At 45.8% G+C, this 27,818-nt stretch overlaps 1 protein-coding gene across 1 annotated transcript in view; it reads left to right on the top strand.

Moving 5' to 3' along the window:
- The first annotated feature begins 769 nt into the window (after nt 1–769).
- Nucleotides 770–27,818, top strand: part of VAT1 (vesicle amine transport 1) — a 45,490-nt gene continuing 18,441 nt past the window's right edge. Inside the window, exon 1 of the mRNA XM_069953087.1 lies at nt 770–1,335. Within this exon, the coding sequence (XP_069809188.1) occupies nt 898–1,335 (438 nt within the window). The 5' untranslated portion in view covers nt 770–897. The remainder of the gene's footprint in view (nt 1,336–27,818) is intronic.

Raw genomic sequence — 27,818 nt, 5'->3', positions numbered from 1 at the left:
AATTCGCCCGATCGCACGATTTACGATTTTGAATGAACGATTTTTTTTTTTTTTTAGAACGATCAGCGTTTAGACGGAACGATACATTCCTACGGAAAAATCGTTTTGCGATCGTTTAAGCCTATCTCACACATAGGTGAAATCGTTGAAAGACACTGAACGATCTGCGATGATCTGAGAACATGTTGAAAGATCAAAATGAACGATTTCTCGCTCGTCGTTCGATCGTTTGCTGCGTTTATACGCACGATTATCGTTCCGTGTAAAAGGACCATAAGACACTATCACTGTCACTGTGCCTATATTTATTATGGGTGGCACTGCAGATAAGGGATATGTGTGTCAGTATTTTGGAGGGCACCATGCCAGTAGTCTGCTGGGCATGGCTGTCTCTGCATGATGCCTGTGTCAGTCTTTAATCCAGTATATTGGTGGGCGCCATGCCAGTAGTCTGCTGGGAAGCAATGTATCAGTGACCTCAGCACACACCATACTAGTCATCCCTTATAATAGGGGGTGTCCAGCTGTTGCAAAAACTACAATTCCCATCATGCCTGGACAGCCAAAGCTAAAGCTTTACCTACGCAGGCATGATGGGAATTGTAGTTATTGCAACAGCCGTTGACACCTGCGCCCTATAAGGAATCATTAGCCCACAGCAACCAATCAGCTCGCGTCTTTCATTTCCATCGCTGCAATCTGATTGGTTGCCATGGGAAACTGCAGCCGCGCGCAGCCTCCTGTCCCCTTTAACCGGGCGGTATAAAGAGCAGTCAGCCGGCGGCCCCTCCTCTCCGCCCCGTCTCCTCAGCTGAGAGCCTCCCCGCCTCCTCTATCATTGTGCTGTGCCTGTCTCCGGGATCACACTGCGAGCTCCCATCCCACCAGCCTCCGACCATGTCTGCGGGAGAAGAAGCGGCCCCTGCCCAGCAGCCCCAGAAGCCTGAGGAGCAGCAGCAGCCGCCGCCTGAGGAGAAGCCGGCGGAGGAGAAGAAGGAAGAAGAGGCGGCTGTGGCGGCTGACGCGGCTCCGGAGCAGGAGAAGAAGCCGGCGGAGGAGGCAGCAGCGGAGCCCCAGCAGCCTGAAGTCACCTACAAGTCCCTGGTCCTGTCCGCACACGGCGGCTATGATAAAGTGAAGCTGCAGACCAAGAAGGGGCAGCCCAAGCCCAAGGCCGGGGAGGTGCTGGTGCGGGTCCGAGCCTGCGGGCTGAACTTCGCCGACCTGCTGGCCAGACAAGGGGTGTGTGACCGCCTGCCCTCCATGCCAGTCTCCCTGGGCCTGGAGTGCGCGGGCATCGTGGAGGAGCTGGGAGAAGGGGTGACTGACAGGCAGGTGAGTGCTGCGCCTTATACCGATAACGCACAGTGTGCACGCTTCACCTCACTATCGCACCCAATCATTAGCACCTGCCAGAGGTGTGCTGGAAAGCTGGCACAGCTGTTAGCAAACATGTGCCAGTGTGATTAACCCTTCCCTGGCAGCTGGGTGTGCCCCTAGGAGGAGGAGGGGGCCCATAGACAATGCCATCCTGCTGGCACACCTACTACTACAACCCTCATTGTGCTTCACCCCCCAGACCCATCATTGTGTGTGCCCGACCCATCCCGCCCTGTAAACCTCAGCCATTCATCTCCCTGTATTATTAACTCTTTGCTGGCTGGCGGGGTGTGCCCTCTGAATGGGCGGGGTGCAAGTGCCAGGTTGCCCCTTACCCAGGCATTTTATTATAGATTATAATATAATCTCCCTCCAGTATTGTGAAATACTAACCCTTAACTTGCTGATGCCTTAAGGGTGTCAATCTAGGGTGTGACATCGTGCTTGGGCTCTCCAGCTGCTGCAGAACTACAATGCCCATCATGCTGTCTATAATGGGAGCTGTAGCTTGCGGGGGGGGGGGGGGGGGGGGTGTATTCCTGTGACTAGATGCCATGCTGCTGTTATTGGCATATTGGGAGTTGTAGTTTGTCGGTGGGGCATAAGACATGGCATATTGGGAGTTGTACATTCTAGGTAGGGGTGTAGCTGTCATGGCATATTGGGAGTTGTAGTTTGTCGGTGGGGCATATGACATGGCATATTGGGAGTTGTACATTCTAGGTAGGGGTATAGCTATGGATGGCATATTGGGAGTTGTAGTTTGTCGGTGGGGCATATGTCATGGCATATTGGGAACTGTAGATTCTAGGTAGGGGTGTAGCTGTCATGGCATATTGGGAGTTGTAGTTTTGCACCAGACGGGCGTGTAGCTGTGGTATAATGCTTTATTACTGTAAATGTTCAATACCGAACATTTTGACCCAAAATGTTAAATAATGAACCTATTTCTGACTGGTTATGGGTGTGACTGTAACAGCTGGCATAAGGGATGGCAGTGATTATTATTCCAGCTACCTTGATAAGATATAATGTTTTGGATCTCCCTGCCTTATTATGGATCAGCTATCAGTTTGCTGTAGTTCTTATACTATATGGGTTATAAGCTGTATTACCCCTTTCCTCACAGCAGAGGGCACCCTTTTGGGCTATTGCTAATTGGTGATAAATGCATTGTCCCCCCCTTGCATGTTGGTAAATGTATTGAGGTGGATCAATGATCTGCCCGGTCAGGGATGGAGAAGAGTTTATGAACTCCATGAGGCTGACTAGATGTCAGATTTCCTTACTGCTCCCTTGCACGGTCAGCTGTCTTGAAGGAAGAGAGTGCTTTGTCTGAGGACCACACCCAGTATCCTGCATTGTCTGGTGGATGAGTGCCTTATTGCTGCCGGGATGAGCTGGGTCCTGGTTGCATCACTGTATAGTCGCTGTCCTCGGGGATCAGGAACTTCTAGGGTGTAATGATGTGGCGTCGGGTGACACGCCTTTCTCCAGACCTACAATTGTGATTTATGGGGCATGACTTTTAGTGTAAGGCTGCCGTGCCAGTTTTGTTGCCTTAGGGGTGGGTACAGCTGGCACCATATGAATGAGTAGAGGACTGATCGCCTGCTGCTTGACTACAATATCTGCTAGATCTTTTTTCCAGATTTATTGGCTGGTCTTCAACTTCTCATCACTTTTATGCTGCCCGAACCGTGAATCATTGGGTGGGTCCTGTCTTCCCCACCAGCCATGATGGATCTCTTCCTGTTTGAGTATAGGGAAAATCAAGGCTCATGGGGAGAACCTCCCCAACGACATGTGGTTCAAGCAGCATGAAGGCCATGACTAGTGTCAAGTGGAGTTTCCAAACTGTTTGGGTCTGGCAACATTCTCTGAACCCTCGCCGTTTGACTACTAGTGTCTGGAGAAGTTAGATACCCCCCCCCCCCCCACCCCTAGGGCAGCATCTTACCTCCCCAGATGCCGGGAGTCAAATGGTGAGCGTTCGGAGAATGTTGCCAGAACAGTTCAGAGACTCCGCTCAGCACTAGTGATAAGCCATTGGGGTAATCCCTGGTGGTTACTGCCCACCCTGCCACCCTTAAAGGGGTTATCCAGTGCTGCAATAACATGGCCACTTTTGCCTCGCTCTTGTGTCCAGATTGGGTGGGGTTTGAAACGCGGTTCCATTGAAGTAAAAGGAGCTTAATTGCAAACCACACCTGACCTGGATAAGACGAGACCTATCAATTGAGGCTGGTGGGGTGGGGAGAAGCTACTGGGGACCGACTCGACGATGCATGGTGCAGGCAGCTTGAAAGCGAAAGGTTGGTACTATTGTTTGGCTGAGGCGGGAACATGGTGGCATGTGTACCTAGGTGATATTGGTCACTGTACCTACTTATGACATAGTCACTCAATAGATTCTGTTTACATGGGGTGACTATAGTAGCTAGGGATGGTCCGAGCCTGCTTTGGGTTCGTACGAACCCGAACTCTCGGAAATGATTCCCGCTGTCTGCCCGCTCCGTGGAGAGGGTGGATACGGCGGGAGGACCACCTGGAAAACTGGGATACAGCCATAACCATAGGCTGTATCCCAGTTTTCCAGGTGGTCCTCCCGCCGTATCCTCCCGCTGCACGGAGCGGGCAGACAGCGGGAATCTGATGCCGAGCGTTCAGGTTCATACGATCCCGAACCTCGGCAGGTTCGCACTATTCCTAATAGTAGCCAAAGACCACCTCGGATCCATACCTTTAGGCCACCCCTTATATCAGAGCGCCACCACATGTTTAAGTAGGAATTACACAATTTCCACTGGATTCTACATGGTGAGGAGCGCTTTTTAGTCCCCTTGCCCCAACTATAGATAAGGGTCCTTAGTGTGGGCCCTCAATAATCGGGTGGGTGCCTAACTATGACTACATTGCCCAATGCCAACCAATGCTAAATGTACCTGGAACCTAAAGGAGCTACTTCTAGTTCCATTGGGATATATTAGGTGCAGACTGAGTGGTTTGGACTATAGAAGGAATGGGTCTCTTTGTTCGGTTTTTTCCATATCTTCACAGGTGTTCCCCATCCTTGGACATAGCACCCACACATGAAGGGCTGGGTCCATCCAAGGTTCATGGTATCCTCTGCGTCAGATGTGGGGAACCTTTGGCCGTCTAGCTGTTGCAAAACTACAATTCCCATCAGGCATGATGGGAATTGTAGTTTTGCAACAGCTGGAGAGCCGAAGGTTCCCCATCCCTGCTCTACATGAACTATCATTACACTCTATGCTGATGTAGCGCACACCCAGGTGATGGGTGTTTATTAGCCACTTCCTAAGTGTGTGTTATATGCTCACGTATGGCTCTCTTGTCACTGCAATGTTGGGGGTTGTAGTTTCTCATGTAGCAGATCATATGTGTAGGAGGGACTTGGCATCTATCTAATGGTATATGGCGCTCTGGTGTGAAGTGTGGGTGTGGAGCTGGCAGCCCCATGTAAGAATTTAACGCTCTCTAATTATGCAGATGTCAAAGGCAATGATGTCACGGGATTCTCTCTAATCTGCTCTCCTATAATCCCTTTTCTCACAACCCCAATAAGCAGCATGTGTGGTGCCTGGAGGCTGCCACGTCAGATGCTTGGTCCCCTCCTGGGCTGTAGTGTTACCCACCGGCATAAACTGCTAGTATTGGAGGTGTGTGACTAGGTCCTGCCTGGTGCCCATGTATAACCCCACAGCATGAATCAATGGTGTGACTATATAGCACAGTGATGACTGATGCAGCGCCCCTGTGTGGCTTTATTGCAGAGTTGCACATGCTGAATTATGAATTCTGACCAGTTCGGGGTTAAAGGGGTCATCCAGCGCTACAAAGACATGGCCACTTTCTTTCAGAGACAACAAGACTGTCTCCAGTTTAGGTGCAATTTGCAATTAAACTCCATTCACTTCAATGGAACTGAGCAGCAAAACCTCACCCAATCTGGAGACAAGAGCGGGGCTGTCTCTGGAAGAAAGGGTCCATGTTTTTGTAGCGCTGGATAACCCTTTTAAGGTTTATCATTATTTGGGTATAAGAAGCCAGTCACTTAAAGGGTAGCTATGAAAATGCTTTGAGACCTACAGGCTTGTTATAGACGTGGAGCTGAGATTGTTGGTTTTGCTTTAAAATATTTAACAGAACTTGTGGCTGTCTGCTCATTGTGGACATAGGAGTCCAGTGGGCGGAGTCACTTGACGTGCATACAGAAAAGCAGATTAGGGCCACCCATGTTCTTGCATGTGACTTTCTACAGTATCCTGTGTATGGGGTGTACTCCAGAGATGGTTTTTAAGTTACCTGGGGTCATAAAGTTATATAGGTTTGTAAATTACTTCTATTTAAAAAATCTCCAGTCTTCCCGTGCTTATCAGCTGCTGTATGTCCTGCAGGAAGTGGTGTATTTCCAGTCTGACAGTGCTCTCTGCTGTCACCGCTGTCCGTGTCAGGAACTGTCCAGAGCAGCAGCAAATCCCCATAGAAAACCTCTCCAGCTCTGGACAGTTCCTGACATGAACAGAGGTGGCAGCAGAGAGCACTGTGTCAGACTGGAAAGAATAAACAGCTTCCTTCAGGGCATACAGCAGCTAAGTACTGGAAGACTTGAGACTTAAAAATCTGTATAACTTCTAACACCAGTTTATTAAAAAAAAAAAAAGTAGGAGTACCCCTTTAAGTCCTACTTTCTGCACTGGTAAATGGTGATGATTTCTGAGACATTCTTCTATCTGAAATGTCAGAGCGATTCCTCAGAAAGCCTCCGTAATGTTCCTCCCCCGTATACTACAGAGAAATTCCCTGTAAAGCTTTGGCTGCTGTCATGTTCTAGAAGAAGGCAGCGATTCTACGCGGGGAGCGCTGGCTCTGCTACTGTCATCTCTCGGCAGGTGCGCTAACCCAGATTCCTGCCTGATCCTCAGCCTCCTCCTCACCATCCCCTGGCCTCTACATCTGGAAATAAATGAGCCTCCATACATTCCTCCCATATCTCCTGTACCTTGTCCTGTCAGTATACAGACCTGCCTCCCCCTCACAATACAGTATAATGTGCTCCAGTGGAGATAATGTGTGTGGGAAGACTCCTAATTCTCCTGTTTCCCCTCTCCCCACCATGTGATCAGGTGGTGGGGGCGGCTCGGTCGCACAGAGCTGATTATACCCCCACCACCGCAAGTGTCCTCCTGGAAGGTCTTATTTCTCATCTGTGAACCAACTGGAAACTTTCAACACATTGTAAGCAATGAACGGACTTGTTGCATTGCTGTAAATGGTGCGGCGAGAACGTCTCCAGCTGTCTTGATGATCTTCCATGGGAAACTAATGTTTTGCAGATGGGACTTGGACTGTCTGTATAGAAGAGTGTATAATGGATTATAACTCACTGTAGTCACCTGATTAGGCCCTTAGTTATGGGATCAACTTTTACTTGAGTAGAAAATCCAATTATGCTCGGTGTTCAGTTAGTGCAAAGAGACAAACTCCTTTTTCCTCACTGTTGGTTAGCATCTACAGATTGCCATCAGGGAAAGGAAGCGGTGTAGGTAGTAGTGCAGTGTTCAGTTGCCTCACCAAGGTCAACTAAATTTGGTGCTCAGAGTAGATCGGTAGTTTTCCCTTCTTATGGTGCATTTACACAGGCAGATTTATCTGACAGATTTTGGAAGCCAAAGTCTGGGATGGATTTGAAAAGAGCAGAAATCTGTCTTTCCTTTATGACCCGTTCCCGGTTTATGGTCTGTTCCTGGCTTTGGCTTCAAAAATCTGCCTGTGTAAACGCACCCTTAGGGGCCAATTCCATGGAGCGAGAATCTGCCCGATTCAGGCCAATTATCGCTCCGTGGAACAGACTAAGATCAGCCGATCGGTTCATCAGCTGTTTTTTTTTTTTTTTTTTTTTTTTTTTTAGGATCAAACCTAAAATCAGGCACCCACCACCCATTGCTGCGTGGAACAGCAATGCGTGGCAGGCGACCGACGATCTCACAAGCACCATACATTACCTAACCATGTTGCAGGTCTTCTCCTGCGCTCCTTCCCGTGCGCAGCAGCTTCGGAGCGGCCTGTTGGCTGACAGACCGCTCAGCCAATCACTGGCCGTGGCGGTCCTGGCCAGTGATTTGCTGAGCGGTCTGTCAGCTCAGACAGGCCGCTCCGAAGCTGCTGCACATGGGACTGGGAGGAAGGAGAGCAGGAGAAGACCTGCAACATGTGTAGGTAATGTATGCTGTTTAAGAAGGGCTGCAAGGACATCGGTAACTGTCCCAGCAGCCCTCTCTAAACCATTATCGGGCTGTGTAATAGGCCCAGTAAACTAGCACCGATCTGCTAGATCGGCGCTCATTTACATTATTGATCGGGCCCCCATCGGCCCGTGGAATTGGACCCTTACTTTCATTAGCTAACTCGGGTTCTGCTTTTTTATACTGAATCTAATGCAATAGTCCAGGAATTATTGGAGTTAGTAGAGTGAAGTACAGATAAGCTTCACTCTGCTGCCATTGATTTAGAGTGGATTATAAGATAGGGAAGGTGGGTAGCTTTTAGTGGGAGTTATCCAGCAAAAATCTTTAAGAAAGTTATGTAGATTTGTAATTTACTTGTAATTTGTGATTTATCTTAAAATCTCAACTCTTTCCATACTTATCAGCAGCTGTATGTCCTGCAAGAAGTAGTATAATATTTCGTCTGACACAGTGCTCTCTGCTGCCACCTCTGTCCAGAGCAGTTTTCTGTTTCAATATATTTTATTGAATTTGTCAATAAATTTTTGCAAACAAAAGTACATTTGCTCCTGCTCTGTACAGTTCCTGACATGGACAGAGGTGGCAGCAGAAAGCACTGTCAGACTGGAATGTATACACCACTTTCTGCAGGACATACAGCAGCTGATAAGTACTAGAAGACTGGAGATTTTTAAATAGAAGTAAATTACAAATCTACATAACTTTTTGACGCCAATTATCTTACGGACGCCAATCTGAAAATAACCCCTTAAGGGTATAAACACACACACCGTATACGCAGCGTATTTACTGCTGCAATACGCAGCAAATACGCAACAAATACGCAGCAGATTAGATCTAAATAACTGAACACAACATCAAATCTGCACCATCAAATCTGCGTATATGATGTGTATGTTTGTACCCTTAAGATGATCAAACACTGCCTATCAAGCAGCCTTTCCATTCTGTAGCTACCACTGTTCTTGCATAGGAGCCCTCTATGCCCATAGGCTCTAATAGGTTTGACCTTCTGAAACACTTAGCTCTCGAGGGGCTCTCTGACACCCCCTTAGGGAGCTTTGTGTATGAAAACAACCTATTAGAATATGTGAGCCAGACTCTTCTCGATCTGCTCCCGTCCAGCCATCCTGGTAATAGTCCTTCATCAGAGTGACTGCCGTGTGAAGTGCAGCCACTTCTAGCAGCCTTGAGTGAACGTTCTTTATTCACAGCTCCGTCTGGCTTCTCGTTGGCGTTCAACACCCCCTGACGTGGACATGTACATTGCTTAACACCCCCTTAAGCCTTTATACAGCGGATCACTGTTGAGATTTTTTTTTTTTTTTTTTAAGCAATGTTGCACTGGCTTTGTGTTTTGCCCTCCATCTTTCTTGGTAATGGATCTATAGGATGTAGCCAGACGTGCATTATACAGACTATTACTAATTGAGACTTTAGGGAACAACTTTTCTCTCCAAAATCTCAACCTGTAAAAGAACTAATCTCTCTACCTGGAGGATCCGAGGCGTCTTCTCTATTCTAATGAGATGCGTCGGCCTTCTGCTCGAGGATCCTGTGGGCTTAGCACCCCATCTTGCCATTCAATGCTCTTGCCACATGCTAGTTATGCACAGGCACATCACACAAAGGGTATTGTCAGCGGGGAGAACCCCTGGGGTTTGCTAGCACACGTCTGTCATCTGCTCCAGCCGGGGGCTTGCTCTGCACCTGCAGGTCGGCTGGTTTGTCTAGCGGTAACCTGCTGCGTCTTATTCCAGGCGTACATTGTGATGTGCAAATCACATACAGTATTGCTGTAGGCTGACATTACTTTGTTCAGTAGTCCATTATAGGTCGTCTGATCCGGGGGGGGGGGGGTTCCTTTAGGAGGGGCCTCTATGGTAAACACCATTGTGAGCAGATCGCAACTAAGCAGAATTATTTTTTTTTAAGTGCATTTATTATATCTTGTAAGAAGCAAACCCATCCTGTTCTGTCCCAATGTACATTCATTGGTGGGATGCAAGAGCACCAGTACCACAGATGGGTACAAGTAGACTCCACATTGCCAGTGCGACATTGCAGCATGGGGTGCCCAATGCAGCCAAAACATCCTCTCTGTGGCTCGTACATGGGCGGTGTCTGAACAGAGGGTGAAAGTTTAAAGGGTACTTCAGAAGGAAAATCTTTTATATCAACTTGTTTCAGAAAGTTATACAGATTTGTAAATTCTAGTTAAAAAAAAAACAAAAAACTATTCTTTCAATACTTATCAGCTGCTGTATACCCTGCAGGAAGTGTATTTTTTTTCCAGTGCTCTGCTGCCACCTCTGACTAGAGCAGGAGCAAATCCCCATAGAAAACTCCTGCTTTTGACAGTTCCTGACATGAACAGAGGTGGCAGCAGAGAGCACGGTGTCAGACTGGAAAGAATACACTACTTCCTGCAGGACATATGGCAGCTGATAAGTACTGGAAGTCTGGAGATCTTTAAATAGATGTTGTTCAAGAATCTCTAACTTTCTGGATCTAAAACGATTTTCCACCGAAGCACCCCTTTAAGCAGCTTTCTCTGCTCATGTATCCTACATAAGGGTGAGTGTCTGCATATGGTGTGATTATCTAAGAATCTGGCCCTATAACTTCTGTAGAGCTTGATCAGAAGGGCTGAACTGGTCTTAAAGGGAGAGAAGTCTGCACAGACTATGCTCTTTGGACTTTCGGCTCCAGCACCTCTGTCCAGGGTGCTGGAGCAAGGTCTCTCGTGACTTCTATCAGCAACCACATGAGTGTAACCAGATAGGGTGAGAGGCCTTTGGTGTAACCATAGTCCGAGCGGATGGTCCCTGTGAGGGTGGTAACCAGTAAAGTATGGGCCAACTTCATTGATGAACAAAGCAACTATACAGCCAGATGGCAAAATTCTCCTAGAGATAATGGCTGACACTTTTTTTTTTTTTTTTGTATGGTGTTTGATCACCAAAGCAATATAAGGGTTTAGACTTGATCCAAGTAGTTGTAAGAACTCCTCCCATTGTGCTTGCTCAAGTCTTTATGAAACCCACTGGTAATGTATGCAGTGTGTAGACACAGGTTGGCATCCAACGCCATGATATGTGAATGTGTAGACGCTATGGGCACAGTGCCATTTACCAATGAGCGGATGTGGACTGGGATATTGCTGTCACTCCAATGCCCACGTCTGTAACAGAATAAATGCAGGGGGGATATAAGTGACGCAAATGGGACAGTCGGCATGTAGACTGGAGAAGGCTCTATATGCGGCAAATGGTTACGTGTTCACTTTCAGAACTTCCTGGTGAGATCTGTACTTTCATTTCCGCCCTTTATTTCCAAGGCTGCTCTCCTGCAGTTCGGAGGAAGTAAAGGATGACATTTAATCTGCAAGAGCCTGTCTGTGCTGCTGCACTGACAGAGCCATCGGCACACGCCCCTGAGCGCACCGATGCTGTACAACAAGCCGCTTTCTTCCAATGCTAAAGTAGTCTCCGTATAGGAAAGTGTATAATGAAGGCTATACCTGTTCTTGTGTAAAGGGACAGGATGTGTACTGCATGGTTTTCCACTTTACTAGGTCATAATACCTTGCCGTTTTTTCCTCTGGCCCTGTGTACTATGCCGACACTTTTTTGAGTTTTTCAGCTGTCTCTTCAATCACACAGGATTACAGTGAAGGTTTGCACCAGTATACAGATAAGATAGTGTCAGACCATAAATAGGTGACCACAGGTCGCAGAGCATGACTAGAAACCAGTCCCATAGAAGTCAGATCCTTGTAGTTATAATGCCTATCTCTAGAGAAGGGCCTAGCGGTGCAATGCAGAATTTTAAAGGGACCCATCACATTAAAAGTAGTCTGACCTGCCAGCACCATGTTATAGCACAAGGTGTAGCCAAGCAGATTGATATAGTAACTTGAACCCATCCATTCTTTGGGCGGAGGGCAGAATCTGCCTGACCATACGGAGACTGAAGCGGGACCGCGCAGCGGAATCTGCCGCAAGTCCTCTGCGTGTTTTTCCTCAGTGTGCACAAACCCTAACATGGTGCTGGCAGATTGGATAGTAATTAGTGTGATAGGTCTCTTTAAAGAACCCCAGAGGACATGTTATGTCCCACCCCTGAGGACCTGCTGTAGGCAGAAGCATATCCTTAAGTGTCTGATGTTTACCATGCTGGATTATGTTCCTGTACAGCAATGTGTTGTAACCAAGGACTCTTCAGCTGTTGCAAGACTACAACTCCCATCATGCCCTGATGGCACCATAATAGACGTTGTAGTTTTTCAATGTTAGCAAGACAAACCCTTACAGCAATATTCTCCAAAGACCTGAAGACCCTTCCTCCTCCTTCAGCTCATCCGCTTACCCCCTTATTTTTGATCTGCCCAGGACGTCGCTCCTCTTATTATCCAATACAGAGCTTATCGGCAGAGAATTCTGGGAAAATAACCTTGTTTCCACGGTGACGGAAGCCAATTACCTTGGCGAGCTGTCATCTTGGCAGCAAACATAAAGGTAATTTTAGATGGGATGATGAAACTGGATTTATTCTGCAGCGTGTGGATCAGATCGGTGGCTTTTTTGGATGGTTTTACGTTGAGAAACTTCAATGAAATGAGACGTATATAACCGGGTGGTGGTGGTAGTAGTAGTAGACTGGTTTTGTGAAAAAGCTGGATGTGACGTAGAATGAGGTTTCATTGCCGTACTTATCACATCACTCCTGTTGTCTCTTGTCCGGCTGAGCTCATTGCTTTATCTATAAGGATAGATGCCAAATTTAAACTTTCTAAGACTCCTAAATGTGGTTGTAGGTCTGTATATGTGTAAGTGCTGTCTTATGGAATAAAATAAACTTAAACCGTACACTTCTTCCTCCTGATTCACATGCCGCCCCATGAGCACCTTTTTAAAGGGGTTGTCCAGGTTTAGAAGAACATGGCGGCTCTTCTCCAGAAACGGCACCACTCTCCCAAGTTTTTGCAGCTCAGTTGCAGTGTAGTACTTGGATCTAGACTGTAATACCACACACAACCTGAGGACAAAGGTGGCACTGTTTTTTGCGAGAAGGTAGCCGTGATTTTTTAAATGCTGAATATCCCCTTTAATAGTGTCTGGGAGAAGTGCGCTGGCATAAAGGTGGTTTGCCACAGCATGGTAGAATAATCTGGTACCACCCAGGACCAAGTGCTTGTCTGATGGGCAGGATCAATCCAATCCTAGACATTTAACCCTCTGATTATGCCAGCAACATGCTAGACTACAGCAATTGAAGGGGAAACCCTATGATCTGGGGGATCCCAGTGCAGACGGCCATGGGGACAATGAAGGGACTCCAGGGCTGTCTGGAAAGCCCGCTGTTAGGAGTACCCTAAAACAATGACTGTGCCCAAGTGGGTGGCACATCTAGTATGGCAAGTGATTGCAGTGAAGAGGTTGCAGTGCAGCTCAAGTGCCCGGGCCCCTTGGCTGGTTGGTTGACTCGGCCACTGATCCAGCCTCATGACAAGCCATTAGAGGTCTGGATAATAACCCCCTTCTAATAAAGTAATAAGTCTCCAATAGTTTCTGTGATGTTTAGCTGTTCTGACCCTGGAAATGGAATCCGCAGACTAAATAGTTAAATGTGTCCAGGACTTCCTGCAGGAAATATATGTAGGGCCTATGGATGTTTTTACTCAGCTGGATGTATGAAACTGGTTTATCTGGAAAAGGGTTGACTTCTGTTCAACTTGCAGGATCTTCATCCCCCTAGCTCCTGTAACCGCTCCCAAATTGGTCTTCCATAAGACTTAAAGGGGAAGTCCGGCAAAAATTTTTATTAAAGAATTGTATTGCCCCCCAAAAGTTATACAAATCCCCAATATACACTTATTACTGGAGATGCTTATAAAGTGCTTTTTGCCTGCACTTACTACTGCATCAAGGCTTCACTTCCTGGATAACATGGTGATGTCATGACCCGACTCCCAGAGCTGTGCTGGCTGTGGCTGCTGGAGAGGATGATGGCAGGGGGACACTGAGGGACACAGGGCACTGAAGGGACACTGAGCATCCCTCTGCCATCATCCTCTCCAGCAGCCACAGCCCACACAGCTCTGGGAGTCGGGTCGTGACATCACCATGTTATCCAGGAAGTGACATCACCATGTTATCCTGGAAGTGACATCACCATGTTATCCAGGAAGTTAAGCCTTAATGCAGTAGTAAGGGCAGGAAAAAAAAGCACTTTATGTGAATTTCCCGTAATAAGTCTATATTGGGGATTTGTATAACTTTTGGGGGGGCAATACAATACTTTAATAAAAAATTTTTGCCGGACTTCTCCTTTTAATAAGAAGCTCTACTTTGCTCTGGTTGTGTCGTGGACTCTGAAACCTGTTGGTAATGCCAGTCCTGATAACTTGCGCATGTATATCATCAGTGATGGGGAACCTTTGTTTTTCCTGCAGTTGCAAAACTACAATTCCCATACTGAAGGCTTTGGCTGCTTGCTCAGGCATGATGAGAATTGTTTTCCAACTGCTGGAAGACCAAAGGTTCCCCATCCCTGGTATGGAAGGTAGATGGTGCACTGGGAATGACAGCTGGTACCAGTGGTCACTATGTATAGATTAGGACGTCACATGCTCTAATTACACTTCGTACTAGTCAGGGAAGTCTGTTCTAGTCCTCGAAGTACAATCGGATTCACAATCTGGTTCCTCTTTAAACATGTATTGGAGATTCTGCAAATCCTCCGGCATGGGATAGGTGGCCAGTCATTACTGGTGTTAAGCGGACTTGCCGAAATGTTCAGGTTCAATGTTCTCCAAACCCCTAAAGCTCAGCATTTGACTTGCGGCAGCTGGAGAGGTTGGATGGCGCCCCAGGCAGTCCTGGAATATATGGGTACAGCCATAGCCAGCCGTAGAGCCACATCCGACTTTTCCAGACGCTGGGATTCAAATGTGGCTCTAGGGTTGTCTGTAGTTACCTAGACACTACTAGAAGTTACCAGTCTTTGCTGTGTCTTCTGGCTTTGATTTTTCACCTTCAAGATCTGTTTCTCTCTGACAATGAAGGGGTCTTCTCTCACACAGCTCTGTTACAGAGGCTTAGTGCCACCCACAGTCATAGCGGGCACCTTCTACACAACTAGAAAAGATATTTACATCTCGCTGCTGATCTGACTGCCGCAGGTGTTTAACAGCGTCCTCCATGGCGTTTAATGACTGGATGAACCTCCTGTAGTTTTCATGTGGTTGGGCTAGGTCCTGGCACACATACGGTTAACACTTATTTCATCTGTATGAAACAGTGTAGAACAGCTCCTTGTGATGAATAAAAGTCGTGTTTCCTCCACACATCAGTGGGTTTAAGTAATCTGTATGGTAGTGCTGGAATACAGAATGAGGCATCATGCACAGGCATCGGGCCCTTTGGGCCCTATATATAGCTGGGTAAGTGTTGGCAAATGAAATATTAAAGTAACAAGTTGTGCTGATGGAAGACATCCGTGCAGGTCTGCTGCATACAGTGTACTATGCATCTGTTCTCAATCAGTCCAGCAACACAATGCAGTAAAGGGCTGCAGAGGATGTAGTCATTGGATCCACTGTTTATATTACCAGTACTTAAAGGAGAAGTCCAGCAAAAAATTTTATTAAAGTATTGTATTGCGTCCCCCCAAAGTTATACAAATCCCCAATATACACTTATTACGGGAAATGCTTATAAGTGCTTTTTTCCCTGCACTTACTACTGTATGAAGGCTTCACTTCCTGGATAACATGGTGATGTCACTTCCTGGATAACATGGTGATGTCACGACCCGAGTTCTAGAGCTGTGCGGGCTGTGGCTGCTGGAAAGGATGATAGCAGGGGGACACTGAGCATCCCCCTGCCATCATCCTCTCCAACAGCCAGCACAGCTCTAGGAGTCTGGTCGTGACATCCCCAGGTTATCCAGGGAGTGAAGCCTTGATGCAGTAGTAAGTGCAGGGAAAAAAGCATTTTATGTGCATTTCCCATAATAAGTGTATATTGGTGATTTGTGTAACTTTTGGGGGACAATACAATACAATACTTTAATAAAAATTTTCACCAGACTTCTCCTTAAGCTGTTGTGGAACACTTGGCACTCCGCATGGTGGTGGTGCTGGGAGATGGCGTTCTGCAATTGTTACCCTTGCTGAGTGTTCTGTTGTTCTGTTAATCTATTGTCTATCAGGTGGCATCTAGTTACGTTGCAGATCAAATATCGGGCGACTATTGTCCCCCCAGATGCTGCTGGAGGAGCTTTGTTCTTTAGGGCAAGGCTTCCCTGGTCTGAATGATGCCGCTCGCTTACATAGAAGCGTTGGCATTTTGCATGAATCGGACGAGTTGCTATCATCCTGACCCCGGTTCCTGTTGCTGTTAATAACTCACAAGACTCTTTATTCTTGTATGGTGAGAGGCGGCAGTGATCCGCTCTACAATAGGGGCCTGTGTCTGTTTCCTGTGGTCTCTGGATGCTTGAAAGAATGTGAAGAATTGAGCAGCAGGGGAAGAGGTGAGGGGGTGGCGAGGAGCGCTCGTGTCATGGAGGTAATGCTGGACAAGAGCAATTCAATGCCTTTCAGGCTGACTGTGTACAAGGTCCCCTAAAGGTTCCCAAAGTGTACACATAGCTGTGCCACGTGTAGTAGTCGGGTGAAGTCAGCTGTATGGGATGTATTGGGGACGGTAGAGGCTGATAGTGGGAGTAGAAAAGGAAAGTTACACTATATAACAATGCAAAATCTAAGTCAGTCGCGTCTTCTAGTTCTTTGGAGAGAAGGGAAACATTCATTCATAAGAACAGTATTTTATTATGTGGGTGTTAGTGGGTTGATGCGCTTATGAGAGTAAGTCTTGTTTGCAGTGTATTTGCATCTTTCGCTAGTACCGTAAGTCTGTTCCACTTTCCTGGGTAAAGTCTTCATGCAAAACTTCTCGCAGCTCTAGATCTTAAGTATTGTAATGGGCTTCACTGTCCCCATGGTTTAGGACTGGACTTGGCATTGTATGCTGTCTACCCTGCTCATATGGGCCTGACTCTGCAGTCCCCAGCCGCACCTATTACAGGGACAGTCAGGCCTCACTAGTCAGGGCTTTTGTCATGCTTAACAGTATCCGACCAATGTGGGGCAACAGCCCCATTCTATTTAAAGGGGTAACTAATGTGCACTTTTAGACCTTAAAAGTGTACTCTGGGGATAAAAAAATTCTTTCAAATCAACTGGTGTAAGAAAGTTTTATTTAACTTTGTAAGTATGGGAAGAATTAAGATTTTTCAATAAGTTACAAATCTATAAAACTTCCCTACACCAGTTAATTTGAAATTTTTTTTTTTTTTTTTTTTTTTTTTTTTCCCCCTGTACCCCTTTAATAACAGAGTGGCTAGTGCTTTGTATCGCACATAGGCATTGTGCTCTGTTACTCCTATAGGGGCCATAGCAGCATTCCCTCCTATAGTATAGCTGATCGGTAAGGCTTCTCGGTAACACAATTCCGGGGGTTCTGTTTTATTTTTGGGGCCCCTTCTAACCAAAAGGTCATGGCCAAAGACAATGCTACCACAAGTGCTAAGTGCCGTCTATGGCTCCACAATAAGACGGTCCAAATATAAAGTTTACCATACACTTTCAATAACTCGTAGACTTCCATAGATGGCTTAACCCAGCACTGCCAGTGGATTCAGTTCCTGATGGGTGGTATAGAAGATTAGATTGCCCAAGGAATGGGCTAAAGTTCCTGCCACACTGGTGTCAGTGTGAGGGCCCTATTCCACCGGACGATTATCGTTCTCATAATCGTTAACGATTAACGATCTCAAACGGCCGCTATTGTGAAAGACCTGAAAACGTTCACTCCGAATTTTTTCGTTATTTATTTGCTATTGCGTTCGTATCTATTGCGAACGACCGAACGATGTCTTATTCAATGCGAACGTCTTGCGAACAAGCAACAATAAAAATGGGTCCAGGTCCTATAAAGCGATCAACGATTTCTAGTTCGGTCGTTAATCGTTAATTGCATTTCAACCGAACGATTATCGTTTAGATTCGAACGATTTAACGATAATCTGAACAATAATAGTCCAGTGGAATAGGGCCCTAAGACTCCTTGCACCTGCTGGATCTTTGCAAGCAGAATTTAGAGGTCCAGCTCTGGATAGCTTTATGCAAGTGGTTCAGAGGATTGGTGTTTGACATGGTTATGGCGGCATGGAGTTAAATCATTGCCTCAGTTCCGGGGATGCCAGTTTTTTCTTGAGATGGTTCACTGCACAAAGGGAGTTCTCCTCTTAAAACCAAAAAACTAACAAGCTGTCTTGCAGTGACTTAAGATTATGTTGTCTTGAGTCATCCCTCTGTAGTTGGTTAGATGGGCCTTCTCTGTTGGTATAGCCGGCATTAGTGCTGGCTGGTTGCTCGTACTTGGCGGTGCATCCCGACTCTGTTGCGTTGCATTAATTAAGCGTCGTCTGTTTCTGATTGCTTCCTATTGCGCTCTCCGTTCTGTAATCACATTTGCAGAAGCCAGACTCGCCCACCTCCTATTTGCTTCATTAAGGCAGATTCCATCTGTTGAGCCGCGCTGTGCACGTCAACAGGTCTGTGCTGCATGGCTGCTCCTCCGTAACCAGACATCCACCTGAATCAGTCTTCCCCCGTACAGGAGAATACATACCTGCAGCACTTCTATGAAGGATTCGATCACTCGGACTAATGCTGTGCCTCAGCAGGAAACCTGCTGTGTAGGTGTTAAACATAGTAAGTTTATTACCATAGGGCACTGCATCTAAGGCTAGGTTCACACTGCGTTTTCAGCATCCGTTTAACGGATCCGTTTTTTTTTAACGTCCAGAAAAATAGGGCCAGCAATGTTTTTTGGTCCGTTTTGGTCCGCCAAAAAAAGATCCGTTTTTTTTTATAATGGAAGTCAATGGAAAAACGGATGCACACAAATGAATCCGTTTTTTGCAATCCGTTTTTCATGCGTTTTTTGCAAAAAACTGATGCGTTAAACGGATGCTGAAAACGCAGTGTGAACCTAGCCTAATCCTATGCAGCCAATGACAGGCTCCCTACAATGCTACTCTACATAAAGTTACTATCACATATTAAGAAATTGCATTACATGCTCTGATTCTGAGTTACAATATATTTAGCCCCGAGATGCATTTACTTAAGGGCAACTCTGGATAAGAACTTGTTTTCTATTAAGTTATATAAGTTAAGGTATATAAGTTATATCAAGTTTGCATTGTCTCCTGCTCCCCCCCCCCCCCATTTAGGAGACAAAGATGCCATGCCTCTGTCTCACATTGTGTGTTTGCTGATGATGCTGACAGGGGGCAGGGCGTGATCTCCCAGGAGGCTTGGCTATATCCCCCAATCCCCTGAGTGATTCACAATCTTTGACCAGCCAGAAGCAGGTGTTGCACTAATTTCTCTGTGCAGTGAAATTAGGGCTGTGTTCACACATGTGGGAGTGTCATTGCAATACTGCAGCATATTCACAAAAATGATGCAGTAACACAAGTAAATGATAACTGCAGAGAGGATCAGAGCCTTATTGTGGGGGCTCAACTTAAAAAATCAAAGATGCTTGATCATATGTGCGTGGAAATGAAGAGAGAAATTCAACAATTCTTTATTACAATATCAGCGTTACAGGTAGAGAATACAGTGCTGTGTGGTGTTACAGGTAGAGAATACAGCGTGCTGTGTGGTGTTACAGGTAGAGAATACAGTGTGCTGTGTGGTGTTACAGGTAGAGAATACAGTGTGCTGTGTGGTGTTACAGGTAGAGAATACAGCGTGCTGTGTGGTGTTACAGGTAGAGAATACAGCGTGCTGTGTGGTGTTACAGGTAGAGAATACAGTGCGCTGTGTGGTGTTACAGGTAGAGAATACAGCGTGCTGTGTGGTGTTACAGGTAGAGAATACAGCGTGCTGTGTGGTGTTACAGGTAGAGAATACAGCGTGCTGTGTGGTGTTACAGGTAGAGAATACAGTGCGCTGTGTGGTGTTACAGGTAGAGAATACAGCGTGCTGTGTGGTGTTACAGGTAGAGAATACAGCGTGCTGTGTGGTGTTACAGGTAGAGAATACAGTGTGGTGTTACAGGTAGAGAATACAGCGTGCTGTATGGTGTTACAGGTAGAGAATACAGTGTGCTGTGTGGTGTTACAGGTAGAGAATACAGCGTGCTGTGTGGTGTTACAGGTAAAGAATACAGTGTGGTGTGTGGGGGTGGGACAACAATGAAGTGATAAAGTGCTGCAAATCAGTAATATAATGAAACTGCAATGTGTGAACACAGCCTAGATGTCCTGCAACAAGCTTTGGGTGGGGAATGTGCAGGGTGGAGGACTGATGAAAAGCTGAGGGAAAGCATTGCATCCTGGAACCTGTAGTACTGAGTACAACTGATAAACCAGGAAATACAGAAACACAAAACAGAACAAAACCCCCCCAAAACAAATGGATTTTTGGTAGTTTTAAAACTGCAATAGACAGGTTAGTAATGCTTTATGCTTCTGCAGAAGTTTCATTTTTTTAACCTCTGCCTGGAGTTCTCCTTTAAGAGCTGAAATCTCCTAGAATTTACAAAACTGTCAGCAGGATTTTAACCAACAGAAGCCCTTAAAGGGGTTCACCAAAATGGTTTTCTTTCAATTCAACTGGTGCCAGAGAATCTACGATTTAAAAAACCACTCAAATCTTCTAGTACTTAGCTGCTGTATGCCCTACAGGAAGTAGTGTATTCTTTCAAGTCTGACAGTGCTCTCTGCTTCCACCTCTGTCCATGTCAGGTACTGTCCAGAGCAGGAGCAAATCCCCATAGAAAACCTCTCCTGCTCTGGACAGTTCCTGACATGGACAGAGGTGGCAGCAGAGAGCCCTGTGTCAGACTGGAAAGAATACATCACTTTCTGCAGGACATACAGCAGCTAATAAGTACTGGAAGATTATTTTTTAATAGAAGTAAATTACCAATATCTGGCACCAGTTTGAGCAGCCCCTTTAAGTACATATAATTTTGGTGCTGGTTTTGACAGGCTATTGGTATTGGATAGTTGGGAGTCTGCCTCGCTGCTTGTAGGGTTTTCAGCACTTTCAAATGAGTTCTTGTTTACTTGTCCTTGCACCATTGTGCTCTGTATTAACTGTGCAAGAAAGTGCACTGGGGCAATGCAGCTACATAGTAAAGCAATGGAATGAGAAGCACATGTACATATTGAAGAGACTGGAAAGATTTGGATTTCTACAGATCTAATATTGATCCATATACATGAAAGACTTACACTCTGGAGAACTCATTATAGCGATGAGCGTACTTGCCAACAGTTTGGGTTTGCACAAACCAGAGTGATCTGCATTTGAATCCCACTGCCTGGAAGAAGGTGGATGCTGCCCAGGGACTGCCTGGAAAGCATGGATACAGCTCTAATGCTTGGGGCTACATCTACAGGTAGCAGGATCCAAATTCTAGTTTGTGCAAACCCAAACTTTCAGCGCATTCACTCACATCTATTCATTGACTTATATTTAGTTCCTTGTCACACGTCCTTTTCCGCGGGCAGAAAAATAGGGCCAATATATTTCAACGGACCCATACACACATCCGTAGGTGTGTACAGGGCAGCAATCCGTTCCGCATTAAAGGACAGCCCCTAGTATGGGCTGAAATTCCTCCACGCACACACCAATACAGTCAAGAGTCTTTTTTTGTTTTTGTTTTTTTGCAGAAATCAATAGTACAGGTGATTTTAAGAAACTTTTAATTGGGTTTATTAGGCAAATATACCATTATCTGCCCCCCCCCCCCCCTCCTTTCTCATTCACTGTTTATTATCAGGAGATCATGTCTTGTTTACATCAGACGTGCCCCTGTCTGTTTTATGAGGAAGATTAGTCAGAGAACAAAGGATTACACAGCGGGGCCTGTGTGAAAGCCTGTATTCAGAGGTCAGGGCTGACTTCAGAGGAAAGAGCCTGGTGATGTAGCTGTATAACTTTGTTGTCCTGTTTTGGTGCCTCATCTCCCTCCCCTCTCATAGACAACCATAAAGACAGGGGGAGAGCTTCAAACTGCTTTTTCATGATAAAAATGCATTTTTCGGCTAATTAAACCCAATTACAAAGTTTCTTAAAATTGCCTATTGATTTCTGCAAAAAAAAATATTAAAACTACTGACACTTGAGTGTGACACTTAAACTTCTGAGCAAGATTCTGGGGAACCTGATGTTGGGAAAGGAAACTGCTCACTGCATTATGGGTAAAGCAGAACAGTTGCCCCATCAGTTACTATATGCAGCTGGAGCCACACCCAGTGGTAAGAAGCTTACTCTGTATTAGTGGTTTCAACCTGTGGCTACAGTAATAGTGGTGCTAGTGGCAGCTATACATGAATCAATGTGATGGTCTATAGGTTGTAAGTGACCCTCCGGACCCGCTCTCTAACCCAAATCACAATTGGATACGTCGACATCCCAAGTTAATGTAATTTTCCGCTGCACACTGAAGTCTTCACAATAAACTTTTGCCAGTGGAACAATCTCTGGAAAGTAACCAGTGGCTTTTGTCTGACTTCAGCCTAGAAAAATGATCTATTGAACTTGCCAGATTCATACAGGAAGTGTGTACATTGGCCCAGATTTACTTCTGGAACTGCGGAGATACAGGGATCCTGACTGCAGCAGGAAACTTTTAACACTTTCCAGACTCTGTTGTATCCATATGAAAGCTGCTTGAGATTTTGCATAACTTAGTCCACAAGCCTTGGACCCTATAAGCAGCAGAGCACTCCTAAAGACTAAAGACACTAATTTCAGATCTCTTCATGCTGACCACAGGCTGGTCCACCAGAGTATAAGGCTATTGTGAGCCTCCGCATTAAGACACTGGGCCTCGGAGGTACGGAGGAAGACAATGTCAGATGAACTAGTGGCAAATGGTGGCTTCTACTTTTGGGTTGACTCACTTACGACCTTAAAGTGGTACTCTAGCAAAATTGTTTCAAATCAGCTGGTGGCAGAAAATTGTAGATTTGTGACTATTTTTTTTTTTTTTTTTTTTTAATCCAGTCTACTTATCAGCTGCTGTATGTCCTGCAGAAGGTGGTGTATTCTTTCCAGTCTGACAGTGTTCTCTGCTGCCACCTCTGTCCATGTCAGGAATTGTCCAGAGCAGGAGAGGTTTTCTATGGAGATTTGCTGCTGCTCTGGGCAGTTCCTGACATGGACAGAGGTGGCAGTAGAGAGAACTGCCAGATTGGAAAGAATACACCACTTCCTGCTGGACATTCAGCAGGTAAGTACTGGAAGACTAGGTTTTTTGTTTTTTTTACATGCAAATTACAAATTTGCAAATTACATTGTGTATACCTAGCTCATTTAAAAACGCTTATATTTTACCACTTTAAATGACAGGGACGCTGTAAAACACAACCAGGGATTAGTCAGTGTCCTAACAGGGCAGCTACCTATAGGTGGCACTAGTTTTCTTTCTGGGGTAGAATTATTTGCATAATTAGACCTGGACCACTTCAGTGTGTGGTTTGTTAAAGGGGTTTTCCAGGGCTACAAAAACATGGCCACTTTTTCCCCCTCTCGTCTCCAGATAGGTTGGGGTTTCAAACTTTGCTCCATTGAAGTAAATGGAGCTTATTTGCAAACCACACCTGAACTTGAGACTAGGGAAGGGGGGGGGGTGGCCATGTTTTTGTAGCCCTGGATAACCTCTTCAAAGCCTGGTGATGCTTAGGATATAGGTGGTACAAAACCTAGACTAATGCAGGCATATTCACTTGTATAGCAGCATTATTTATCTACATGGCACTAGTTACACTTTCTATGGAGTTGTGCCCTGGAAATCGTCCTGCTGAGGACAGATTTACAGGTTTCACTTGTGTCAAGGTTGCCGCTCTGTTTTGTAAGCCCTATCCTGTTCCACTGGAATCCCTCCAAGGCCCGAGCTGTTTGAAGTCTTGCTCCTTTACAGATTGGGCTGAGATCTGATTTTTGTCCTGTTGCCAAATATTAATTAAAAGCCGCAGATCTTGGCATCCCGAGCCAAGTTTGTGTTAGGAAGTCTTATGCCCGATAAACTGGCTGTGCACTTGTTGTGTCAAGACTGCCGTTACTTCACATGTCTGTTTCCAACACCAGCCCTTTCATTTCTAATTTAAAGGGATACTCTGGCAAATATTTTGTTTACAAATTAACTGGTGTCAGAAAATTTCTACAGATCTGTAAATTCTATTTAAAAAAGTCCAAGTTTTCTAGTACTTATGAGCTACTGTATTTCCAGCAGGAAGTGGTGTATTCTTTCCAGTCTGACACAGTGCTCTGCTGCCACCTCTGTCCAGAGCAGGAGTGGTTTTCTATGAGGATTTGCTACTGCTCTGGACAGTTCCTGACATGGACAGAGGTGGCAGCAGAGAGCACTGTCAGACTGGAAAGAACACACCACTTCTTGCAGGGCATACAGCAGCTGATAAAGACTAGAGCTTTTTATATAGAAGTAATTTACAGATGTGTACAACTTTCTTACACGGCTATTTCAAATCTCATGGTATACCCCTTTAGCAGGTCTTGGAATGCCTCAGCTTTAAAGCTGAATAAATTGACAAGGGGGCGTAACGTTCCCTCATGTCAAGAGTCTCTGCACAATGACTGCCCAGTAATCCTATTGGGTCTCTTTTTTAATCTTTAAGGGTATGTGCACACTGAGTAACTTTGATGGAAACTCCATTGCGGGATTCTCAGCTCGCAGACTGCGGTGGGCGCGTGTCTCCGCCCGTGTCATAGACTCCATTCTTTCATCGTCCAAAAACTGTCACAAGCTGAGAATTCCGCGACGGGAGTTTTCGTCAAAATTGCTCAGTGTGCACATACCCTTAGCTAGTAAGAAAGAGGCATGGTTTATTTTAAGCCTTGTGCTCGCTTTTTATTTTTCCCAGCGTGAACGCTAGTAACCCAAACTACTCTACTCCAGCCTCAGTCGTAAATTCCAGCTCCCTCGCTCTGTTTACATGGGAGGTGGAATGTTGCATCAGGATTTGGCTTCATGGCTCGTTCTGCTAATGGAAAACTCTCACCCTCCGAATACACTGTATGGCTACACGAACTCATCACTGCAATGTCCTCTTCTCTATCCAGCTCCAAAAACCTGAGCAATCCACAAGTGGTCCTGCATTAAACACTTTAGTGTAACTTGGTGGGATATATTCCAGCAAAACTGCCAGGAGTCAGACTTTCCATATGGTGTAGATGCTACTGAAGACTTGGGTATGATGAACCATACTATGGTATTGGGTAAAACATAGGTTTTTCTCCACCATATGGCTGATGGTGCTATGTACACTAGATCATAAACCTACAGTGCTATAGTCCGTGAGCTACAGGCCCAAAATCGGTCCACTTACCCCTGGTTGACGTGCATGCTGCAGCTCTTTTAAAAGGCTTATAAAGGATTGAGGAAAAACGGCACTACCCTTGTCGGGTTGTGTGGGATAATACAATTCAGCTCCATTCACACTAATAGAACTGCTGAAAAAACATACTCAAACTTTGAATCATGGCCACTTTCTTCCACCCCCTCCTGTTCAGTGACTATTAGAGGGAAACACCTTAAAGTGACTCTCCACAGTCTGGCCCTCACAAACCGCTTGTACCTTCAGATAGCTGCTTTTAATCAAAGAACTGTCCCATGGTCCATTCGGCAGATGATGCAGTCATTGTCCTAAAAAAACAACTTTTAATCTTGCAGCCCTGTGCCCAACGGCCGTGGCCTAGAGTGTCTGTGCCCTAGGATTGCAGGATCGTTAAAGCACCTGTGCAGCGTTCAGACAAGTGATGATTAGAAGAAATTCTGCCCGGAGGCGTTCCTAATGAGGGTGGAGTGGAGGGACGGAGGCGTGGTGCAATCCTAGGCCACAGACACTCTAGGCCATGCTAATTTGGCACAGGGCTGCAAGTTTAAAAGTTTGTTTTTTAGGACAATAGCTGCTTCACCTGCCGAACAGACCCCAGGACAGATCTTGGATTAAAAGCAGCTATCTGATACAAGCGCTTTGTGGGTACATTTACTTTAAAGGTGCTTCCCTCTAACAGTCACTTAAAGTGAATTTAAGTCCCTACCTGCTTTCTGAGCTGACTGCACCACTGGCTAGATCTGAATGAAAGTATTTAGAGCATACCTTTTGCTGTCTATGAATGATGTCAAAGAGGCGGAGCTTATTCCCGGGTCCCGAGTGCTGTTACACCTCACTGTGACGTATTCCTGCCCCTTGTATAATCAGCCACATACTCTGCATACAGCACAGTGAGATGTAATTGTTCTAGGGCCCAGGGAATAAGCTCCGCCGCCTTCTTGACACATTCACAGGCAAAAAATATTTATGACAATAAAAAAAACTTTAGTTCCTTTGTAATGCTGGGAGGGTTAATCTGAGGTCAAGTTACTGATGAACTCGCGGACTATCCCTCCCAGCAGCATTCTAAAAAGAAGTTACGAAGTTGCAGACAGGGACTTATTTACATCAGCTGTTTTAGAAGGGAGGGGGAGACGGAGAGAGAAAATCTCACACCCAGTTTTGTCTTCAGCAGAAAGCAGCAGCTTAGAACTGGGGGAAGGAGACAGAATAAATAAGGAATTATTAGGGGACATCCAAATGTCCGCAAATTTACGAACTGGGAGGAAATGTAATGGATTGTTCCCCACCTGGCATGCGTCAATATGCCAGCAGCAGGGGAACTCTTTGACTCTCGCGGCTGTCACTACAGTGCTGTGGCGGTTCAAAGCTTCCCCGCTGCCGGCAGGATGACACCTAATGCCGGGCGGGGAACGAATCTATTACTTTCCTTCCCGGAACGGCCGAAAATTTGTGGACTTCTGAATGCCCCATAGTCTCCCCATATGAAAACCTATAATAAGCGGCATACGCCTTTTTAATCCACCTGCAACTCTACTATTCAGCTGTTTTTATAAACTTGAGCTTTATCTCTCTCCTTTTTCTATCTACCAATCTTCTGCTTTGTCTTTTATTGCTTTGACTTTATTTTGCTCACACTTCTCAGATGTGTCGGCTCAGAGTTAAGGCTGCACATGATGTGTTAGTTTCCGGGCCAGAACTCCTGACATTGTGTTGACTTCACCGCAGCGAGCCACGTTAACCCTTGTGACTTGCTTATTGCCACATAGATGCAGTCTCTCTCTTCTCACCTTCGAATGGCTGGGCTGAATTCATGTGATCTCTTGTAACTCTTCCAGACCTCTTACATCATCCATTTTGTGGGTTTTAAAGAGAAAAAAAATCAATTTTTGGCAACAATACCAAGTGAGTTTTGCACAGCTTAGTGTTTGATGGGAGGGGGTGAAGTGCTGAGCCAGGACTTCTGCATTTAGGCTTAAATATAGATCGTGTTATGGTAAATGACAGCCACGCTTCTGCTGTATATAGATTAAAATCTGATGACCGTGTCGGAAGGGCAGCTCTGTAGAGCTGGGATGGGGAACAATTCGGCCCTCCAACTTTTGCAAAACTACAATTTCCATCATGCCTGGACAGCCATTGACGTGGACTGACGTACTGTATGTGCAAGACTGTACAATCCATTATCGACTGTGGTGAACAGTGCCCATAGGGATATATGTATGGACCATAGTCTCTAGTGGGAATAATCGTACGTAGGCCAACGTCTTGTATATGGGAACCAGAACCTGGGGGAAACCATATGTGGTGAGAACATGCAGATTAGGTAGGAGCTATGTATTACACAAGACTAAAGCTCATGGTGGTCAGACCACATCTAGAAGTGAAGTAGGTGTTGAAGAAACTAAACAACGTTAAACCACACTTCACCTGTTGTCGGCTGATGGGTTTACCACAAGCCGTGTAATACATGCACCAACAATACAATTCACTGTTAAAGGGGTTGGCCACTTCCTAGTAAAATTGTCCAGTATTATGTGTACTCACTGTATATACTGACAGCAGCCCACTGTGTACCTCAGAGCTAAAATCAGACTCCCCTCCTCCAGACTGTGGTGAGTCTGTCCATAAGATGGCTGACATGGAGGACCATGTGATCTTGCCCAGCCTCCAGTGTCCTCCATAGGCATATACAGGCTCAGTGGT

Source organism: Dendropsophus ebraccatus, chromosome 14, assembly GCF_027789765.1.
Source record: "Dendropsophus ebraccatus isolate aDenEbr1 chromosome 14, aDenEbr1.pat, whole genome shotgun sequence".
NCBI lineage: Eukaryota > Metazoa > Chordata > Amphibia > Anura > Hylidae > Dendropsophus > Dendropsophus ebraccatus.
The sequence above is the reverse complement of the archived record's forward strand: the minus strand, read 5'-3'. Positions and strand labels throughout refer to the sequence as shown.